The sequence below is a fragment of the Acinonyx jubatus genome, chromosome D4 (assembly GCF_027475565.1).
Source record: "Acinonyx jubatus isolate Ajub_Pintada_27869175 chromosome D4, VMU_Ajub_asm_v1.0, whole genome shotgun sequence".
Lineage (NCBI taxonomy): Eukaryota > Metazoa > Chordata > Mammalia > Carnivora > Felidae > Acinonyx > Acinonyx jubatus.
In genome coordinates, this window is record NC_069391.1 from 17,853,159 (window position 1) to 17,874,669 (window position 21,511).

The following is a 21,511-nucleotide window of genomic DNA, read 5'->3' on the forward strand; positions in this document are numbered from 1 at the left end:
TACTCTGGACTCCTCAGGGGTCAAGATACAGGGGAGGGGTTCCCTACATGAATGAATCGTTGGGGGGGCTTCACAGGTGCCGAGGGTGAGGTGCGCAGCGGGGACAGGGAGTACAGACAGGAAGTGACCCAGCCCTGCCCCCACGTTTGTACAGCTGCTTTTGAACTGCTCAAGAGATCGAGGCTTCAAAGGCATTGCCTTGGCATCCCTATCTTTGTTTTCCTCTTCCTGATTTTCATTTCAAAGTTGCCCTTTCCAGGGGGCACAGTGAAGTGATAAACACCCTCCTCCTTTTCTTCTTCTCCTCCCCCTCCTCCTGCTTCTCCTCTCCAGATTGTGATTAGTGTCTCAGATTCTGAGCTTTTCTGAATACGGAGGGACCTCAAATGTCAGATTTTAAGACCATCCGTGCCAAGTGGCTGTCAGATTCCCTGCTTGCACACTCTCAAGAACAGGAAGCTCACCACCTGGCTTGGCAAGCTGTTCTAGTGTTAGGCAGGTCTGTTGCATGAAAGATTGAAGCCCCCCCCCCCCCATGGGATGCACTGTTAGTACCCCACCTGCCCAAAAGACTACCTCTATTCAGGGTTCAGTCCCCCAAGGTCTGTCTTCTGTTCCCTGCAATGGCCCTGCAAGGAAGGAATAGAGGCATCTGATGAAACCAGGGCAGGAGAAAGAGCATGAGCCTGGAATTGGGAGGGGAGAGTGGGGAGGGGTGGGTCTGGGAGCAAGTCGCTCCCCTTCTCTAGGCCTCAGTTTCCCCATCTGTAAAAGGAGGCGTGTGATCCAAAAGATGCCTTAGGACACTTCCACTTGAGCACACTCACACCCATTCTTTGCAGCCTTCCTTTCTCCAGCTCAACCCTCCCCCTGTTCCTCCAAGCACTCCAGGCTGTCCCTAGTTCCCTCACATTCTAGCTCACCACTGTCATTGCTTATGCAAGGAGATGTTTAGCAGCCAAATACACAGTTTGTAGAGCCTCAGACGGTGTCTTAAGCAATTGGCAGCTTTATCCCATTAAGTGTTTACAACAACCCTGAGATCTCACTTCATAACAAGGAAACTGAGGTTCTGGGTGGAACAGTAGCTTCCTCGGGATTGTGCATCTAGTGGATGGCAGACCAGGACTCGAGCCCTAGCCTGCAGGAGTCTAGAGCCTGTGATTAGCACCGCGTGCTCTGAGCCGGGACTCGGGGAGCCAGAGGCGAAGGGCAAGGACAGCCGCCCACTCGAGAGTCTCTCTGATCTGACTACAAGAGCCCGGCCCTCCTACCCTGCAGCCCCCAGCAGCCTCCACGTTCTCATTCTGGCGGTCTCTCTGCTCCTCTCCACAGGGAGAACAACTTCATCAAGGACTTCCCTCAGCTGGCCGATGGGCTGTTGGTGATCCCACTGCCGGTGGAGGAGCAGTGCCGGGGGGTCCTCTCCGAGCCCCTCCCAGACCTCCAGCTGCTCACTGGTAAGCCGCACATGCCACACCCCTCCCCGCCGCTCTGACCGCACACCTGCTCTCTGGGTGCCTGTCAGTCCTCAGCACGTCCAAGACAGGCCTCCTCCTTCATGAGAGACAGAGTGCAAAGGGGGGGGGGGGAGGGGAGGCTTCTGCTATGGTCTGTGCAGAGCTAGGGGGATTCCCTGAGACTCCAGCCTCTGATCTGGGCCAAGACGTACTCTCTTAGCAAATTTCAAGTATGCTAACTCTAGGCACCGTGCTGTGCCTTCGATCCGCAGAATTTATTCATCCCACATAACTGAACCTTTGTACCTTGACCAGCGTCTCTCCATTTCCCCCTGACCCTCAACCATTCTACTCGCTGCTTTTATGAGTTCGGCTTTTTCAGATTCTACATAAAAGCGAGATCGTGCAGTATTTGTCTTTCTGCGTCTAGCTTATTTCACTAGGTTTATTTTTAAATCGTGCTAAAGTAACATCACTGGCCCTCTCTACCAGGAGTCTCCCTCACTTGAAAGCATTTGTTACACAACTTGATTTTGAATATGGGAGCTGAGCCATCCTGTGGGATGGGTATTATTTTCCCCATTATACAGATGAAGAATCTAGACTCAGAGAGGTGATGGGATCAGCCCAAGGTCACAGAGCACGCCTACCAGGATGAGAACCAGGTTCCACCGCCCTGGGTCTTCTGCCCTATTCACTCTGCTCTGCAGCTCCCCAACCCCCACCCCTCCCTCTCCTTGTCCCCTTCTTCTGCAGGCTCTCCTGAGACTCTGTATCTTCTGTCCCACCCAGGATGCCCTTCTGCTCCTCCTCATCTTCTCCCAGGTCCTCTCCTACCCTTTTTGGAGGGACTTTCCTAATATGTACAGGCCCTGGTTCTGCTTTTGTGATACAGTGGTTGGGGATCTCAACCACTGCCCACAGAGAATGGTCATCCTCACAGGTGATTGCACCCTCTCACTGAGAAGGAAACTGTCCCCAAGGAAGACCATGCAGTGTGGCCAACTTTGGTTCCTAGCCCCCTCTACCACGTGCAAGCCCTTGGAACCTCCACAGCCTTTCCAATAAAGTGGCATGGACGGAGCAGAGGACCCAAGTCATGTGTGCTTCAGGTCTCCAGGGGCCATACACTGCGCACGTCTTCATCTCTGTAACCCTGCAAGGGTCATTGTCCCCTTTCAAGGGCACAGGATTTCTTTCTGATTAGAGAACTCATTTAACTGGTCCAAGGCCACATGACTAGTCCACAGTCGAGTCAGGATTTAAGCCCAGTGGGTGTTGACTCCAAAGCTGATGCCGTATCCACTATCCTACATCACCTTCCTGACCTGTCCTACTTCAAAAAGAGCCCAGATGTAGATCAGATGAAATCATATATCTAAAAATGCTTTGTAAAATCTGTCTAAAAACTGCTGTGACTTCCTTAATTTTAGATTTTCATAAGATCATAGGATTTCAGAGCTGACCGAGACTGTCAGGGGCATCTCGTCTAGTCCTCCTTACCAATGAAGAGATCAGATCTGTAATATCTCCACTGAGTAATGATCCCTCTTGGATACTCTCAGTCACAGGGAGTTCACCACCCCTTAAAGCAGACATCACCATGGTCTGTGGGGAGGGGCTGTTCTTTAATGGAAAAGCACAGGCATTAACCTGTGTGTCCTTGGGCGTTTCCCTCTCTGAGCCTCAGTTTCTTCTTCTGAGATATGGGGTGTAAGAACTATTCTTCAGCACCGTGGTGAGTACTGGAGATCATAGGTGTAAAATGCTTGGTGCATTGTGCTTCTTTATTAGTGGTACAAATTATTAGGATTGTTTGTTTTGACATGAGGATCTCTGGAGGCATCCTAATAAGGGAACTGTTATATTTCTAGAGTTAACAACAACAACAAAAAAACTTACCAGGAAAAAGCCCATCTTTTGGTGGGGATCTAGGATAGAGTCAGATAAAATGGAGGTCAAGGATGAGTAAGGACCAAGGATGAGCCATACCCTTATGATTGGGTATAGGATGCAAGTGAGCAAGTGAGCCAGTAAGTAAGTGTTTGTTGAGAGCCTGTTATGGTCCAGGCTCTGTTCTTGGCTCTGCAGGAGTGCAGATAATAAAGACCATGGCCTTGGGGTGCCTGGGTGGCTTAGTCAGTTATGCACCTGACTCTTGTTTCCACTCAGGTCATGATCTCCAGGTTTGGGAGTTGGAGCCCTGCATCAGGCTCTGTGCTGACAGCGCAGAGCCTGCTTGGGATTCTCTCTCTCTTTCTCTCTCTCTCTCTCTCTCTCTCTCTCTCTCTCTCTCTTTCAAAATAAATAAATAAACATTAAAAAAAACCAAAACATCTCCTCGACCTCAAGAAGCTAACACTCCACTAGAGGAGCTTTTATTCCAGGCTGGACTCCAGGAAGGACCAGAGATGGAGGGAAGTGAAGGGCAGAGCGATAATAACGACTATGGGGAGGTCCAACAATGTGGGGAGAGGCAAAAATGATGGCTTTATAAGTTTCATGATAATCAAAAGATGTAGCATTTGTTTTCCCTTTGGACACCATGTCATCCAGTGAATGAACTGTGTCCACAACCTGCATTCAGATGCTTTGTCTCCCTCTCTTGAAGATGGGCCCCCGTCGCCAATCCCCACTCCAAGCCTGTTCTGAATCAGGATGGGCGCAAACAGATGGGGCAGAGGCTACCAGGATGCAGGTGCCTAGTCTTCCTGTGCAGACTGTTTGCTCCTGCCTGACTCAAAACACAGCCTCTCCTTCATCCCCCACCCCCACCCATTCTCCTTCTCTTCGCAGCCTCTCCAGAGGAAGGACAGGACAGGCAGAGCAGATAAACAGAGAGGACATATTTATCACAAAACAACCCCGCTCCAGTAGACATATATTTGGAGATCATGAATATTTTACTTTAAAATGAAAGCTTCGGCAAAAAAAATTGTTATTCCTGAAAAGGCTAAGGAGGAAAAAAAAAAAAAGTTGACAGTAATGGACAACTTTAATACTGCAGTAATGTCCAGGAAGAAATCATTGGTTCCAATGAGATTCTCATTTTAATCTTGGTATCAGATATCTCTTTAAGTGCCTCCTCACCAGGGGACAAGAGAAAAGGACAGAAAATGTGCCTGCCATTTGCAGAGGATACATAACAACAATAATATTAACTGCTGATGTGACTAGCATTTCTTTTCCATGTATTTTTTTCCTGATTAAAAAAAAAGAGAGTTTTCAGTGCTAAGAGCAGAAAGTTTAGAAAATGCAAATAGATATAAATCAGAATACAAGAATCGTTTATACACCCACCACCTAGAGTTAACCATTTGCTAACAGTGTGCTGGTTTCATCTTTGTTTATTCTTTGTCTATACCTGTGTTTTCCAAAATGCATTCTATGGAACATGAGTTCCAGTGAACCCTCTACGAAAATGGGATTCCTTGGTCAAAAAAGTTTGCAAAATGCTACCTTAAGTAGTACAGTACCCACACTGCTACCTTCCTAGAGCTCTAGAATGCATGTTAATTTAGTCAAGGTGCCAAGAAATTATACAGATTAAAAAAAATTTTTTTTAATGCTTATTTAGTTTTTAGAGAGAGACAGAGTGTGAGTGGGGGAGGGGCAGAGATAGAGGGAGGCACAGAATCCAAAGCAGGCTCCAGGCTCCGAGCTGTCAGCACAGAGCCCGATGTGGGGCTCTAACTCACCAACCTTGAGGTCATGACCTGAGCCAAAGTCGGTCTCTTCACCGACTGAGTTGCCCAAGTGCCCCAGAAATTACCCAGAGTTTTTAAAATCTTGCTTAATTTCATTTAGTTCGGTCTTACTTGAAATGTGAGCCTTTATGTATGTGCATGTGTGTCTTATGTGATACCGATGTTCACCCCATGTTTCCATGTTAGAAAACAGTGGTCCAAACAGGGGTCAGCCAACAGAAAGAGCCAGATAGTGAATGTGCTAGGCTCTACAGGGAGCTCTGTGGCACCTGCTGAGAACAGCTGTCATCCTGTGAAAGCAGCCATAGGTGATACGCAGAGGACGGGCTGTGGTCACTGACCCTGTGCCTGCACGTACAGCATTGACAGGTTCCCACAGGACTCCACTTCTGTTATCTTATTTGAGTCTCCCGAGGCATCTGTGAAGTAAGGTCGGCATAGGTAGCCGTAGTATCAGTGGGGAAACCGAGGCACTGAGATGTCTAATTTCCCATGGCAAGGTGCCAGCAGGATTACGTGGAATCATAAATCTGCTTTTGCTTGCTTATAAGCTGTTGGGCAGAGAAAAGGCAGGATTGGGGTTGAGATCAGAGGCCAGGAAGAGGCCTGGAGGCAGATCCAGATAAAGCTGTTGGCCCCAGTGAGAGCCCGCACGCCAAGGCGAGCATCTGCCTATTTAGAAGGGGCCATTACACAGCAGGGCTGCAGGCTGGGGGTTTTGGTGAGTGTTCTCTAAGTGCTGACCTCCCCTTCTTATTCTGTCCCCCAGGAGACATCAGGTATGACGAGGCCATGGGTTACCCTATGGTGCAGCAGTGGCGGGTCCGAAGCAACCTGTACCGCGTGAAGCTCAGCACCATCACCCTCTCGGCAGGTGAGGACCACCTCTCAGGCAGCCAGGGGGCTTGGTGCAATTCAGCACGTGTGCCCAAGGGCTTAGGGGGCAGGGGGCTTGGTGCAATTCAGCACATGTGCCCAACGGCTTAGGGGGTGCCAGGCCCTGGGCTGGCACGGGGGATGCTGAGGGAATGAGGCCATGCCCTCCCTGCCATGGAGGAGCCCACAGGGAGGGGGGGCAGACAAGCAGACAGACAGTGAGACCCTTACGTTTCAGTCGGTTCAATGCAACAGTGGGGCAGCAGTGCCCCAGAGGAGGGAGCTGTCTGCTCTGAGGAGTCCGAGAGGCTTCCTGGAGGAAGGGGTATCATAGCAGTGTGAGGAAGGGTGAGTGGGAGATGGGGTAAATGACAATCTAAGTCACAATTATGTTCTGTGTATGTCAGGCCTGTGGATTATAAATTCTTCTGAGGCACTGGTTCCTCTGGTCTCTCCTGGATGATTTCCTTTCCTGTCCAACTCCTAGACAGCAATAACACATACCCCTGCAACACACGGGCACATATACTGCCCATGCTCTACCTGCACAAACCCTGTGTTTCAGTTGATGAGGCACAGTTTATAGTTCTCAAAATGGGCCATGTTCTTTCATGCCTCTGTGCCTTTGCACATGCTGTTCCCTCTGTCTGGATCTCCTGGCCCAGGGAACACATCGTGCAGTGCTACAAGACCCCTCCTGTGTTCTCCATTCCCCTCAGAGTAACTCCGGATATTCCCTGTGAGCACCTGTATTAAAGCACTAACAAGTGCTAGATGCATATCTGAGTCTTGTCTGTCTTCTCCCCTGACCCAAGAACTGTGGGTAGGGTGTAGGCCCTGTTCTTTCCTGTATCCTCTATTGTATTCTCTGTAACTAACAGAGAATCAACACATTGTTGGCACTCTTGTTTGATAAAGAAATTAAAAAAAAAAAAAAGGAAAACTGGAAAATTCAGAGTGAACGAAAGTTTCTGGAAAGATGGGGTTTTCTACCCCGGCTGTTACTCATAACGCTGCCACTGAATGATTGTCCCTGTGTCTCCTACTTACTGCCACATCTTTTCTTATCTTTTTCAATATCACGTTGTTCACGAGCAACACGGAACTCTTTTAGTCTAGGAATCAGGGGACTTTCCCATCTGGGAAGTACAAATAGTGATTATTGCTGATGTTGGCTAAGTCCTTTCTAATGATTTTTTTTTTTTTTATCTTAGGACTTCTATCAGTCCTGCAAGGAAGGCATTATTTATCCCATTTTTTTCCAGATGAGGAAACTGAGGGTCAGAGAGGTTAAGTAACTTGCCCAAGGTCACACCAGTAAGTGGCCGAACAGGAGCAGAGCAGGGATTTGATTACAGTTTTGTCTGCCTGGATAAAGAGACACAGGTCATCTCCATGGTGTTGTTATTTATTATTTAAGAGAAATGATCTCATCATTAACACTGCTGCATTAATTACCCAGTTGTATGAGTGAACAGATTGATGGAGAGGGGTTGTCCTAATCAAACAGCCATTCTTTTGAGGCATGTTTCTGTTTTCCCTACCACCCACACTCTTGCACGGCACTTGCGAATGAGACTGCGATGTTTGTGTTAAAACTACAAAGGTGTATCAGCTTTAATTAATCAATAATGATGCTCCTGGGAACCCCTTGTAAATCAAGTGTTGGCAAACTGCAGCTCATTTCTACTGTTGGAGAAGGGCTTGCTTGCTGTTTTACATTGTACTTTCATGAGGCACAGAATCCACTGCTCTTGGAAGAATGGTGGTTGGTGTCCCCGCCTTGTCCCAGGACCTGTGCCCTGTACCGGGGTGGGTGGGGCGGGGGTGGGGAAGGACGCGTTTCCAGACTCAAAGACGAGTGGACTAGCTTCTGTGGTCAAGGTGGCGCCCCCTGGCGGTGCAGAGTGTAGGTGCGGCTGGCCAGGACTGTGTGAATGGTTTCTTGGGAGGGTGGGGGTGACGGCGACTTCGTGCACAGGGAGGACATAGGGAAGAAGTGGGGAGGCCATTCCAGGTGGGTGGTGGTGTGAATGTGTATGGGTGTTGTGTGTCGGGGGATGTACATGAAGAAAGGATGGTGGAGATCTCAGGTCACATTTAGGAGATATCAGAAGGCTGATTTGGCTGGATGTAAAGCCTGATGTAGGTGGCTCATGGGAGATGCCCTTGGAGGCCTGGAATACCAGGTAAGGTCACTGGACTGGTCATCTAGTAGCAGGAAGGAGCCCACGCAGGACTTAAGGCTCTTGGAAGCACAGCTTGGTGACCTGCCTGCCAGGGGAAAGTGGGGGGGGGGGGGTGGGGACAGCAGTTGCTGAGTGATTGCTGTGCAGGCACCATGCTGGGCACTGAGGACCTGGGTCTCTTTGGCACAGGACTAAGGACAGTAGAGCAGCAAAGGAAGCCCTTGGCCATGTCAGGAGAGAGAACATACCACTGTTTTAGGAAGGCAAAGGCAGAGGCAGAAGGGAAAGTAGTGTTATAGGAAGCTAAGCCAGGGATCAAATCTTAGCACGCAGAGTATCTGCTGAGCCTAGGCCAGTGCAGCCCCGGGGCTCCAGCCATGGAGAGTTCAAGCCCTGGGTGACTGGATGCCGTGGGAAGTGCATATGCTTTGCAGTGAGAGCAGAAGGGGCTGGGAATCCTAGCTCCTCTGGCTGGAAGACCAAGGAAATGATTTATAGTCTGAGATTTGACTTGCTCACGTACACAGCGGGGGGTGCCCTGTTGGGGCCTAAACTAAATTGGACAAAGTGGGCGAAACAGTGAGCAGTGTGCTTGGTACACATTAGTTGCTCGGGACAGACATCAACTTTGATTTCCTGATCATGACTTTCAGGTCCCGTGATCTAGGTCGCCAGGCTTTTGGCCTTACTCCGCTGTTTGTCCCCTCTCAGTTGTGGGTCCACCAGAGGGACCGACCTTTGCTGTGTGAGCGAAGGGGAACTTGTCGCGTATGTTCAGACCAGTGCAACCAGCAGGCTGATGCGGTGGTGAGGGATAAGGCACCAAACCTGGCTGGAAAGAGCCCCCTGCCACTTACAGTTTGGCAGCCACTGGCATCCCAAATCTGACCACCTCCCCCTGCTCCTCCTCTGTCCAGGCTTCACCAACGTCCTCAAGATCCTGACCAGGGAGAGCAGCCGGGAGGAGCTGCTCTCCTTCATCCAGCACTACGGTTCCCACTACATCGCAGAGGCCCTCTATGGCTCCGAGCTCACCTGTATCATTCACTTCCCCAGCAAGAAGGTCCAGCAGCAGCTGTGGCTCCAGTATCAGAAAGGTAAGCCTGCAAGTGCTTGCTGAAGTTGGCAGCTGGGTGGAGTGTGGAGGTAAGGCTCCTACAGGCTAAATCCTGGCTCTGTCTTGTACAGGCTGTGTGCCCTTAGGTGGTCCCCGCCCCTCTCTGGGCTTCCTTGTACCACTGACCCTATAAGGGGCCGTATGATGATATCTCAGGATTCTTCCAGTTCAGGCATTTTCTGAGGCTGCAAGGTGGTGGTCAGCACTCCAGAACTCTGGTCTTCTCCCGCAGGCTCCTTGTTCCCAGCTCTCTCCCCTTGAAACAACTGTTGGGGAAGAGTTAGAGGGGTGGGAGTGGTGTCTCCTTGACCCCTTCTTCTCTCCAGGCTGCTTGGAAGCCTGGCAGCCATCACTTTGTGTCTGAGGGCACAGTTTCGAGTCTGTCCCACGGAGGGCCTTCTGTCCTCAGGGAGGGTCACCAGATCTTATCTCCCTTCAATCCTCAGCCGTTACCAGAGTTGGAACTCCCCAGATCAGATGCAGGAGACCAGTCTCCACCACCCCACCTTGGGAACTTCATTCCCTTCCCACCTCAGTTTTCCCTTCCTATGAAATGGGCACTTTAGCTGTTCTTGTCTGCCTCCCACATTAAAGGGTAGTAGTTTGTGTAGCAGCATTTTGAGAAAGACAGGCATATGGCATACATGAATGAGGTATGTTAACAGGCCTGTGTATTCACATCCCCATTTCACAGGGGAGAAAATGCGTCTCAGTTGTGCCAAGTCAAGTGCCCAGAGATACACAGCTAATAAGTAGCAGGGCGAGAATTGCTTCCTGTTAGCGTTCGTTACTGTTAGCATCGATCAACTGAGAAAGAAGAGTTCTCGATGGATGATGGACGGAAAGGGTGGGGAGCAATGTTAAACATGTGCTTGCACCGTCGCCACATGGCTCAGCTCTGTCTCAAGAACCAGATCAGCCGTAACCCTCAAACCCGCAGAACGTGGGGGCCACCAGGGACCTTACACGTCTCGCTGGGCTTAGCAACCCAAGTTTGCAGTTGGGAAAACTAAGGCCCAGAGGGAGGAGGAAGCTTGCTTAGCATCACAGAGCTCCGCTGGGTGGGCCAAGACGAAGTGGGGTGCTTCAAGCTCCCCTTCAAGGGTTTTGCATGCCGCCCCTCCTCCCTGACTGGATGGTGCCCCACTGCACCTGCATTTGCCATCTCTAGAACTTTTCCTTCTGTCCTGGGGCCTTGAGACCCCCACCATGGTCTCACCTCTCCCTGCCTCCTGGGTGCAACTGTGTGGGCCACAGGGTGGTTTATAGACGCGGGGGACATAATTGAGTTGTCTGGGAATAGCTCTGTTTTATGGCTGTGACAATGACGGTCTTTAAGGAAGTGCATTAAATCAATAGAAGTCTCGTTGTCCTCCCCTATAAATAACGTGACACATCATTAAGCAGGGCAATAAGCTTCAGGACTTTGAAGTAATACAATTAGGTTATGTTTATAAAAAGCTTCGCTCACTGTGGCCGCCGAACTAACTCGCCTCGGCCCGCGTTTGGGGCCTGGGACAGCACTCTCATGCTAAGTGCCACGTCAGCTGCTTCCAGGCCTTGGACTGTTGCACTCCAGAAAATCCCAGTCCTCATACAGTGAATGCATGGACTCTGTTGCAAGTCAGATGGTTTGGGGGCAGAGAGGAGGCCTGAAAGGGCATCTGGGGGCCCCTTTAAGACTCTAGAGTCTTCGGGTTTGCCACAGACTTGCTGGGAACCCTTGGTGTGGTAGTTTTTCTCTCTGGGCTGCCCGTGCTGAGGCGCTTTTCCTTCTTCTATCATCCAGGCTTGCCCCTAAGAAGAGCACAGGAATGTGCTGAGGCCACCTTAACACTAACGTGTGCGTTTCTCTCTCTGTCCACCTGCTGTGATCTAGATGGCACATTAAACACGATGGTTTTATTTTTTAAATGTGGGAGTGATGTGTGCGAGTGGGAGGCTGAGAAGCCGGGGATTCCACCCCCCACACCCCAAAGAATTGAAAGAACTCTGGGCTCAGAGATAGCAGGTAACCTTTCTCTCCCCAGCCATCAGCTCTGTGTCATGGGCGCTTGCTAAACAAGGGCTCCCTGGGAAGCAGGTCAGGGTGGATCTGGGTTTGGAAGCTGATCACTCTGGCGGCAGAGCTGTGGAAAGAGGAGAGCTAGTGTGGGGCCGAGCCGGACAGACAGGCTTGCAAGCCTCCTGCTGGGTAACCTCGGGCAAGTAACTGCTACCTTTCCGTGCCCCCACTTGTTAAATGAGAGATAGTAATTCCCTTGTGGGGCTGTTGGGGAAATGAAATGAGATAATACAGGTAAGATGTCTGGCATAGAGTAAGCACATGAAAAACTGTAGCTTAAAATAAAGCGAAACGTGTGGGCGTCAGCTTAGGATTTCTGGTCCTGGCCACAACTCCTGGCTCACGTGTAAACTCAGCCCTTACTTCCCCCTGTGATGCACCTGTATGACCATAATAGGACAATCCCTGCAAATATCCTTCCAACCAGAGAGTGTAGGGGTGGAGGGGTTCCTGGAGTCTTTGAAATCTATGGTTAGCTCCACATGATGGCTTGTCCTTGGCTGGAAAGACCAAGGCTGGAAGAGAAGGTCAAGAAAAAAGACCCAATAGGGCTTGGGTATTGAGCACAGACATGAGTAGAGCACTTCACAGAGTATGGTTCCACTGGTTCTCCCACGTACCCCCGGAGGCAGAGAAAGCAAGGATACTACTCACCCCTTATCTTAAAGAAGGGGAACCTGGAGCGTAGAGAAGAAAAGGGGCTTGTCAGGGCCACACAGTTTGTTAGTGAACGAGATGGTGTTTGAATTCCAACCTGAGTACAGTGTTCCCTAGATCTTGTGTCCCCAGGAATTACAAATAAATGCCCCAGCCTTTCCAGATTTACTAATCATGGGGCTCCAGCTCCTGCTGTGACACAAAGCAGCCACTGGAAATCACTGGAAAGCCCAGGGGGTTGGGGTGAATGTGCCTAATTAAAATATCCTCATGAGAGGTTCATTTTATTCCCCTAAGTGCTTCTAAGTGTGCATTCCACAGGGAGAAAAAAGTCGCATTTATCATGCATTAATTCTTTAATTCACTAAGACCCAAATGTTCCTTCTTGGCAGACCTCACACCAGGTGCTAGGGACACCGCAGTAGACAAGATGTGGGCACTGTCCCCTGTTGTTCATCACCAGTCTGTCTTAGACTTTCTACATTTTACCATTTTTGTTGTAGACTTTTTTTTTTTTTAATTCACTGGTAAATAGCTGGAAAGAGGGAGGGACTGACACATGGTAAAGAACCCAGTCACTATCATGTGATGGCCCATACCTTTCCTTTCATGTGCCAGTTTTGATCCGTTAGGGAGTAGCTTGTCTAGGCCACTGTATGGAACTCATTGAAGTCATTGGCCAAGAACATTATGATCAGTTAACAACATCTGCTGTGGTGCAGAGAGCGGCAGGGGGTGGTCTATGTATTGCTCTCCCTGCAGTAGGGCAAAGTGAATGCTAAAGTAACAGACCCACCTTGTGACACTGATTCCAGAGGGGGACTGGGTATGCCAAGCAGGACTAGAAAGATCTAGGCAGGGAGGTGGGGCTTTCTACCACCAAGTGGGGCTGCTCAGCATTTCACCGGTCTGGAGGGGACCAGAGCACCGAACAGGCTAATTAGATGGTGCCTGTCAGAAGCCAGGAAGAGCTGGACCTTAGAAGGCAACCAGAGTAGCCAAAATCATCGCTGGACCCTCCAGGCCCAGGCAGGCTTAGTGTGGAAGCTGCTTAGCCTGTCCGTTTCCTTTGACCTTCACCTCTCCTCCCAGGTGGTGCCCCAAGGACCACATGGAGTTTTGAGTCTCTTGCCTCAGCTCACTTTTCACTAAATACTGCTGTGGTCTTGATATGTGTGTATTTTAAAAAACTACCTTTCTCCCAATTGGGCCTCCATTTCACTCCTTGACTTGATATTCCCATATTCTGCTTAGCTGTGACCTTGATACATGAGACTTTTATCATGATTAAGAACTCTCTCTATGAAGTTATCTATCCCCTGGCTACCTTGGATAAAGACTTCCTCATTCGGAGATAAAGCAGAGGTTTTGCAATCAGATGGACTCTGGTTCAAATGCAAGCTCTACCTCTTACCAGCTGTGTGTTCTTGGGCAAATTGATTCATTCTCTAGATCAGTTTCCTCATATGCAGAACACAGGCTCCCATGAAAGCATAGCGTATCGATGGACTCATCTAGCACTGAGCTGGGCACCTAATTATCGTCTTGACCCAACCCATTCCTTCCCCACCATAGTTGCCATGTCTGCTCGGGTAACTGCGTCCGTGTGTGTGTGTGTGTGTGTGTGTGTGTGTGTGTATTGCGCATGTGCACACGCATGTGTGAAAGAGAGACAGAGAGAGACCAACTGAAGGAGGTAGGAGGAGTCAGAAAAAAAGAGAGATAGGCAAAGGCAAACCAAGATACACACACACACAGATACCCAAAGGAGAGACCAAGAAAGTGTAGAAGAGAAAATTTATGCAATTAATATGACTTTTCCAAGTTTATAGACTCTGTGACCCTGTGAAAGGACATTTTCCAGTGAAGGTTATACTGCTCTTGAGTTAAGATTGGGATAGTCCATGGTATAGAGATGTCCTCACAGATAAATGCCTGGTGCCACCTTTAAAAGATGTTTTATCTCTATTATAATTTCCCAAGACTGTCCAAGGGAATGAATTTCTGCATTTCCATTTGAATTACAATGCACTTTTGAATGTCAGCTGAGGCATTCCTAGACTCCTCTTTAAAGGAGTTTTGGCTGTTTGAAAGGCAGCCCAGGGTTTGAGGTGGGGGGGAGGAGAAGGGAAAGAAAGTCAAATGTCACCTCCTTTTGTGAGGACAGTTGTGGCCAAGGGGCTGATGCGGGCTGGAGAACTCTCTGGGGCTTTCAGTTTCCTGAGGGAGCTTGCTTCAAAGACAGCAACCAGACATGAAAGGAGTCGATCTCAGAGCCGAGACCTGCCTGGGCACCGGTTTACTTCTCTGTAGATTCAATCATCGGGGGCAGTTTTCACGTCCCGTTTGCTTGACCTTGTGTTAGCAGTTGACAGAGTTGACCACTTCCTGCTTGAGGCACTTTCTGTGTTTGCTTCCATGGCACCAGACCTTCCTTGTTGGCCACCTCCCTTCTTGCCGGCTCCTTTCTCTGTCTGCTGCATCCTCCTCTGCCAAACCAGTTGGTGTGGCTGCACAGGACCCTGGCCTGGGCCCTCTTCTTGGACTGTCCTTCCCTCTGTGGGGACTCTGTCACCATCCCTACAATTGATGACTCCCACTTCACACCTGTGCCTCCAAGCTTTCCTCTGGTATTTGCTGTTATGCCAGCTCCCTTGCCCGCCCAAACTCTGCTCCCCACACCCTAGACAACCTGGCACTTTCCGGTGTTCTCGCAAAACGTGCCATGATCTGTTTGGATCTTGGGAAGGGAGACAGAAGGCTGAGTCCTTCCTCTTCTTCTTCTTTTTTTTTTTAATTTTTTTTTTAACATTTATTTATTTTTGAGAGACAGAGAGAGACAGAGTGTGAGTGGGGGAGGGGCAGAGAGAGAGGGAGACACAGAATCCGAAGCAGGCTCCAGGCCCTGAGCTGTCTGCACAGAGCCTGATGTGGAGCTCGAACTCAAAAACTGTGAGAAGTCGGACGCTTAACTGATTGAGCCACCCAGGCGCCCCTGCTGAGTCCTTCTTAATATCTCCCTCTCCCTCCCACCGCCATTTTGCAAATGTTATCCATTTTAATTCCCAGTTAGGTCTTGAATTTACCCTTTTCTTTCGATCTCACTGCGGTCGCTCTGTCAAAAGTTGCCATCGTGACTTGTCTGGACTCTAGCATTGGCATCCTACCTGGACTCCCTGCATTCACTCCTGTCCCCCATCAATCCAAACCACATAGCAGCCCTCAGGACATGGACGAGTCAGGGCTCTCCAGAGAGATGGAACCAACAAGATGATTGGTTGGATGGATATGTAATATTCATGTAAAAGATACATTTGATACACACACACACACACACACAGATTTATTATAAGGAATTGGCTCATGTGACTGATGTTATTGTGCAGGCGAAGTTTCAATCCAAGATCTGTTCAGCGGACTGGAAATTCAGGAGAGCTGGTAGTATAAGTTCTAATTCCAAAGCTGGTGGGCTTGGGACCCAAAAAGAACCAATGTTTCAGTTTAAGTCCAAAGGCAGGAAGAGAATGACGTTCCTGCTCAAACAGTCAGGCAGGAGGAGTTCCTTCTCACGGGAGGGTCAGCCTTTTTGTTCTAGTCAGGCCTTCAACTGATTAGATGAGGCCCACCCACATTAGGGAGGGCAGCCTGCTTTAGTCTTCTGATTATCTCATCCAAGACACCTTCACAGACACAGCTAGAATAGTGTTTGACCGAATATCTGGACACCCCATGGCTCAGGCAAGATTTCACATAAAACCAACCATCATGGGATGTTTCTAAAACAGACATTCCTTCATGCCACTTCTTGAATGAAAACTCCTGGGTGCTGTGTCCTTGCCCTGAGGTTAATTTCCAGACTCTTCTGCACGGCCTCAGGGCCCTCCCAGATCTGCTGTGTCCCCAACCGACTGCCCCTTCCTCGGGCCCCATCTGCCCCAGGCTGTCTGCCTTTCAGTCACACGCAGCCGCACGCTCCTTAACGACAGCAGGAGTCAGGGATCAGAGCCTGTCCACATCCATCTATGTCAGGGTCTCAGCCAGGTGGTGGGATGTGGCTGAGGACCCCTCTCCCTTCCCCTTGCACCGTGGCTTCGACGCAGCTACTTGTAGGATGCATCTAGCTCTGAGGGAGAGGGGAGGGTAGAGCGGTCAGGGGAGGTTAAGGGAGAGCTGGACACTCCCTCGCTAGTCTGCAGCACGCCAGAGGAGGGAACCCACTTCTTTCTCCTCAGAGCCTTGCAAAAAGACGATACAGGATGTGGTTCATTAAACACAAATAGGCCCATGAGACTGCCATTTCCACCAGATGAAATTACCAAAAAAAGCATTTGTTCCCCGCTTTAGATTGAGTCCATCTGGAACGGAACACCCTAGTCTTCTTCCTATTGGTGCGTACCAAGAATAATAATCCTTCGCGGCGCTCGGCGCAGAGCAACTCACAGAGCCCTCTCACGTACATTATTTCATCCAATGTACTCCTCGCACAACAGGCCTGGAAGGGAGGCGTTGCTATCTGCATTTCGTGCTTGAGGAAACTGAGGCTCAGAAGGGTAAGGCGACCTGAGGGAGTTCACACCAGGGAGCGTGGCAGAGCAGGGATTTGAACCCAGGCTGCTTTAGTCATGAAGACCCTGTGTGTGCATAGCACGGCGGCCTCAGAGAACTCTCTAGATGCTGGCTGGCATGAGACCCAGGGGAGCTGTTTGCACTCCTGTTCTGTTTCTCTTATCCACCACTGGAAGAACTGAGGGAAGCAAAGACTTAGAGTGTAGGCCCTCAGCTTGGGCGGGGGAGGAGGTACTCTATGCACCAATACCCCTCTGGTAGCTTAATTCTCTGTCTTAGCTTAGTCACAGCACTGCCAGACAAAGCCAAACCCTAAAACGTCAGAGTTGGAAGAGGCCTTGGCAGGCATCCAGCTAGGGTGAGCTTCTCCTTATGCGCCGGTTTTGATCAAAAGGTAGTAGCTGCCTGGAATGCTCGCGGAAAGAGATCCTGGGTCAGGACCAGGCTTGGTGACAGGAATCCAGTGGTCACTGAGCGACATCTACCATGGGCACGAAAGGAAGAAACAATGACTCTTGTGTAAGGCATTCTCTATTCTCATCTGGGCTGGCTGTTCCCATTCTACAGATGGGAAAGTTGAGGTTTGCTTATGCAATCTGTTAGAACCTATAGTTGCAACGTAATAACCAGCTAACAGTGTTGTTTTTTTTTTCTTCACCCTCCTGAAAACTCAGAGCAAATTCAAAGTCTCCTGCTTGCCAAAGCCCCCCATATCCTCAGAGATGGCAGAATTACCGGTTGACAGACTGCACATTTTCTTGTTTTAGGGTACATGCACACACAAATACATCCTCCTCTGAAGCCCTGGAGACCACCCCTGTTGTCCTTCCCCCTAGGGCAACAATACAAGATGGATACTGCTGTAAGCTGGTTACCCTTGATTCTATTCGGCCAGGGGCGAAACCACACTTGTTCTGCTATCACAGGCCTATTCCCAGGAAGGCGATACAGGGACTGAGGGAGCGGGGCTGTCCGAAGGGACCCTTCTCTCTCAGCAGTCCTGCACTAAGAACGTGGAATTTCCCTGGAGATGAATATGGGGCTTTCGTTCTCTTTCTGCCTTCAGCCCCTTAGTGAGAACAGAATGGTCTGGAAGGAACCCTGGTGCATGGAGGGAAGCTTTTGCCTTCCCCAGGTTGGCAGCAGCAGATAGAACCCATCAACCTGAGAGCAGCCTCACTCACAGATATCACGGCACGGGGTGTGTTTCCTGCCGCTCTATCTCTCCTGTTCTTCCTTCATACCTTCTCACCCCTCCATCTTTCCACAGTAGGGGGTCCACCAGTGGGTCCAGCTCCTGGGATATGCCAGGCTCTGTATCAGGTGCTGCGGCTGCAAGGCGAGTGAGACCCACCCCTGCTCTCAGGAAGCTCACAGCCAAATAGGAAAGATTAACAGGTGGATAGACAGTTACAACCCTTTTGATAAATGCTGCAACAAAGGAAAGCATGCGCATGTGTGTGTGTGCACTGTGTGTGTGTGTGTGTGTGTGTGTGTGTGTGTGTAGGGTCAGGAGTGAAGGAAGCAAGCCTGGGAGACTGGCCCCTAACCACGTAGGGTGGCTGGGAACTTTCCTGGAGGAGATGTCCCAGCAGAGCCCGGGAGGGTGTGGGCATTTGCCAGACTGGGGTGGTAGAGAAGGGATTTGCAGGGGACAAGACGTGAATCTGGGGTGTGGGAAAGCCTGGTGAATGCTGAGTCCTCTCAGGCCAGTTTGCAGAAACAGTGCCTGAATCTCTCCAGGTGCTCTTTAGGGACACCACTGGCTTCTTTTTTAGGTCTTGGAACGTCTCCGTTCCTCAGTCTTCCAAGTAGTTAGAGAAACTGCCATTGCCTCTGTCCATAGCTGAGTCCTCTCGCGCAAGGGCGAGGCTGCATCTCCAAATGCCTGCAATGGAGTCAACACATGGGGCTAGTTTCAGAGGTACCTGGGGAATAGTTAGGAAAGCATCAAGGTTATTATGAAGATGGTATGAGGTCGTGTGATGAGTTGGCTTGTAGGAACTCAAATCAGTCATTGTTCCCCCCTCCTTATCAAAGGCGTACCTTTCAACAAATACCGACATACATACCCGGTGTATGTGAGTCTTCTGCCCCATTTGCCAGATGTGTGACTAGGGCAAGGCATTTTGATTTGCTGAGTCTCAGTGTATCTTCAAGATGGGTATAGTGATGCCTGCTTCACAGTATTGTTAGCAGAATTAGCAGAAACAATGATTATAAAGTGATAATCACTGCACCTGGCATATAAGAAATACTCAGGAAATGCGAGCTGTTATTGTTATCATTTATTATTGTGAGATGCAGTTGAGTCAGTGATGATTGTTATTACCATCAGTTTCCCAAAACAAAAAGCCTAATGGTATAGCTCTTTCCAGTCCTGAGTACAGAAGCCTAGATAAGCCTGAAGTCACAGCTGTTTCTCACTGGATGATCTGCCAGCTTGAATTTGAGTCCTGCCTGAACCTGGGGGTGGTTGGGGTGGGGGGGGGGGAGCAAAATTATCAAAAACCACAGCCTGGAACCCAGCAGTGGGGCACAGGGGAGTGTTTGTACAGCTGGGCACTGGGCTTATAATACACGAGAAGGATGTGTAGGGCTGTGTGCGTTGGGGAAAGGGATGCCGGAGGAATGGGCAATGATGACTGATTTGTATGCAGTTCCTACTGTGGGCCAGTTAATCACATGATCTTGCGTTGTCTTCATGAGAAGCCGGCAGGGTCCAGAGTATTATGTCCATCTTCCAAATGAGAAAACTCATCTGCTTAAGGTCACGTGGCTGGTAATAGGCAGAGGCAGGATTCTATCCCAGGACTGTGTCACTCTAGAGCCCCAATGCCCTACATCATCCCTGTAAGAACAGATGCCAGGTACTGAGAACCACTATATGCCAGCAGGCATGCTGGGCACCTCGCATACAGGATCTCAGTGAATCCTAACAACAAACCCTCTGAAGCTGGTGTCTTCCTGCCTAGGAAACTGAGACTCAGGAGGTGCTGGGGTGGGAGGGGGGATGTATATAATCCAGAGACATATAGCTGGTGGAAATACCTGCTCTTCCCTTTCTTTCTTTTCTTGCTCAGGGCCTCTCACCATTTATGTTTTGCTGTTACTTAACCACAGTGGGCACTCCAAAAAGTGTCCTCTCTGGGAGGCATTTCTCTTCCTCTTGAAACAGGTAGACATACTTCATTGGAAGAGTGAAAAAATAGAGGCAGATAGACCAGCATGATTCTAGCCTGCATGATGTCGGTCAGTTGGTTCCAGATTCTTGTTTTCTATCAACACCACCCTGGCTTTGGGTCGGGGCGCAGGCTTCGAGCCAGGTCTTAGAGACTGACTTGACCGCTGATCCATTGGGTTGGAGCTGGTCTTCATCTGACACACAAGCCCTAGACCCCAAGTGTTCCTCTGTAGGATTCTTGGGGTCTGCCCTTCTGTTTCCTCACATTCCATGGGCGCCCGATGGAAGGCTTCTTTTAGAGATCTTGGTCCAAGCAGTCCCTGAAGTCTGAGGCACCACAATCACTGAAATTCACAACCGGAAAGACCCTTAATTCAATAAATCTATTAACTGTAGATGATGAAATGGGTAATGAAAAACTTGTTCAAAGGGAACTATAAACTAGTGACAGGGTTAGGACTCAAACCAGCTCCCTTTTCTTTCTTCCTTCTCATTCCAAGATGTGTTAAGAGACCCTTTGTCCAAAGGTATCTGCTTTTTGTTTCTAACAGCTTTATTGAGATATATAATGTACATACCACACGTCGAAGGTATCTCTTTGAGCCTTCTCTTCCGGTGGTGATTCTGCACAAAGACACAGTTTGGGTTGAGTTTCCAGAAGGAAACACAACTTTTCGTTATCGTCTGGTTGAGAAGCTTCTTCAAGGAAAATGAAATCGGAGGTAAATACGCCTCCCACTTTCAACTATGTCCCGTTTTCTGTCCCACCTACTGTCAGTGATTCAGGGAGGCAGCTGGTGGGAGGGGGACAAGGGGGCACAGCCAGCAGGGGCTAAATGCAATACAAAGTGTTCATTTATATTAACGTATGAGCGAAGCCGACCCCCTGCCCTGGTTTTGCCCAGCAACAGTTTTAGTGTCTACTCTGTGCCAATGTGGCACCAAATTCAACGTGGCTCTCCCTTCGCAGAGCTCAGTCCAGACTTGGAGAGAGATAGGTAATGAGGAAATCACAATGCAACGTGGAAACGCTAGGAGCAGCAGCCACACAAAGCGTGGCTTGGACACCTGACTCAAACTGTGCGGTGGGTCAGGAGGGGCATCCCAAGAACCCTGCAGGAGGCAAGGTTTAGGCCACGTAGGTGGGTAGGGAGAGGGGAAGTTTCAGGTAGCAAGACACGCGTGTACAGAAAAGGCCCTGAGATACGAGAAAAAAAGTGTATGGTGCAGATTGCTTAGGGAGGAGCTAAGATAAACGCCAAATCCCCCTAGATGTGTGGACCATGTTAAGAAATGCACCGTTTTAGTAGGAGCCGTTTAAGGTCGTTTAAAGATTTTTGTGTCATATTAATTTGCATTTCAAAAAACGATTGATTCTGGCTGGTGCAGGGTGGGGCTGGACCTGGGATTGAAGGACGTGTATATGGGATGCTAGATAACAGTCATCAGGGAAGATCAGTTAGGAAGTTGTAGCCTTGTTTCAGGAGAAAAATGATAGCAGTTTAACATTTCGTAGTCGTGAAGCTGGAGAAAACAGAAATAAATGGGTAAGAAATGGGGGCGCTGAAGGGTTTCTTTTTTTTTTTTTAATTTTTTTTAATGTTTATTTTTATTTTTGACAGAGACAGAGCATGAGCTGGGGAGGGGCAGAGAGAGAGGGAGACACAGGCAGGCTCCAGGCTCTGAGCTG

The 21,511-nt window shown here is 49.5% G+C and overlaps 1 protein-coding gene across 4 annotated transcripts in view; it reads left to right on the plus strand.

Annotated features, from left to right (window-relative positions):
• The window catches only part of ASTN2 (astrotactin 2), an 873,140-nt gene that overhangs the window by 628,261 nt on the left and 223,368 nt on the right, over nucleotides 1–21,511 (plus strand). For all 4 annotated transcript variants that reach the window (XM_027034940.2, XM_027034941.2, XM_027034944.2 and 1 more), the window contains 3 exons: nucleotides 1,336–1,460; nucleotides 5,937–6,041; nucleotides 9,150–9,329. In XM_027034940.2, the coding sequence (XP_026890741.1) occupies nucleotides 1,336–1,460; nucleotides 5,937–6,041; nucleotides 9,150–9,329 (410 nt within the window). The remainder of the gene's footprint in view (nucleotides 1–1,335; nucleotides 1,461–5,936; nucleotides 6,042–9,149; nucleotides 9,330–21,511) is intronic.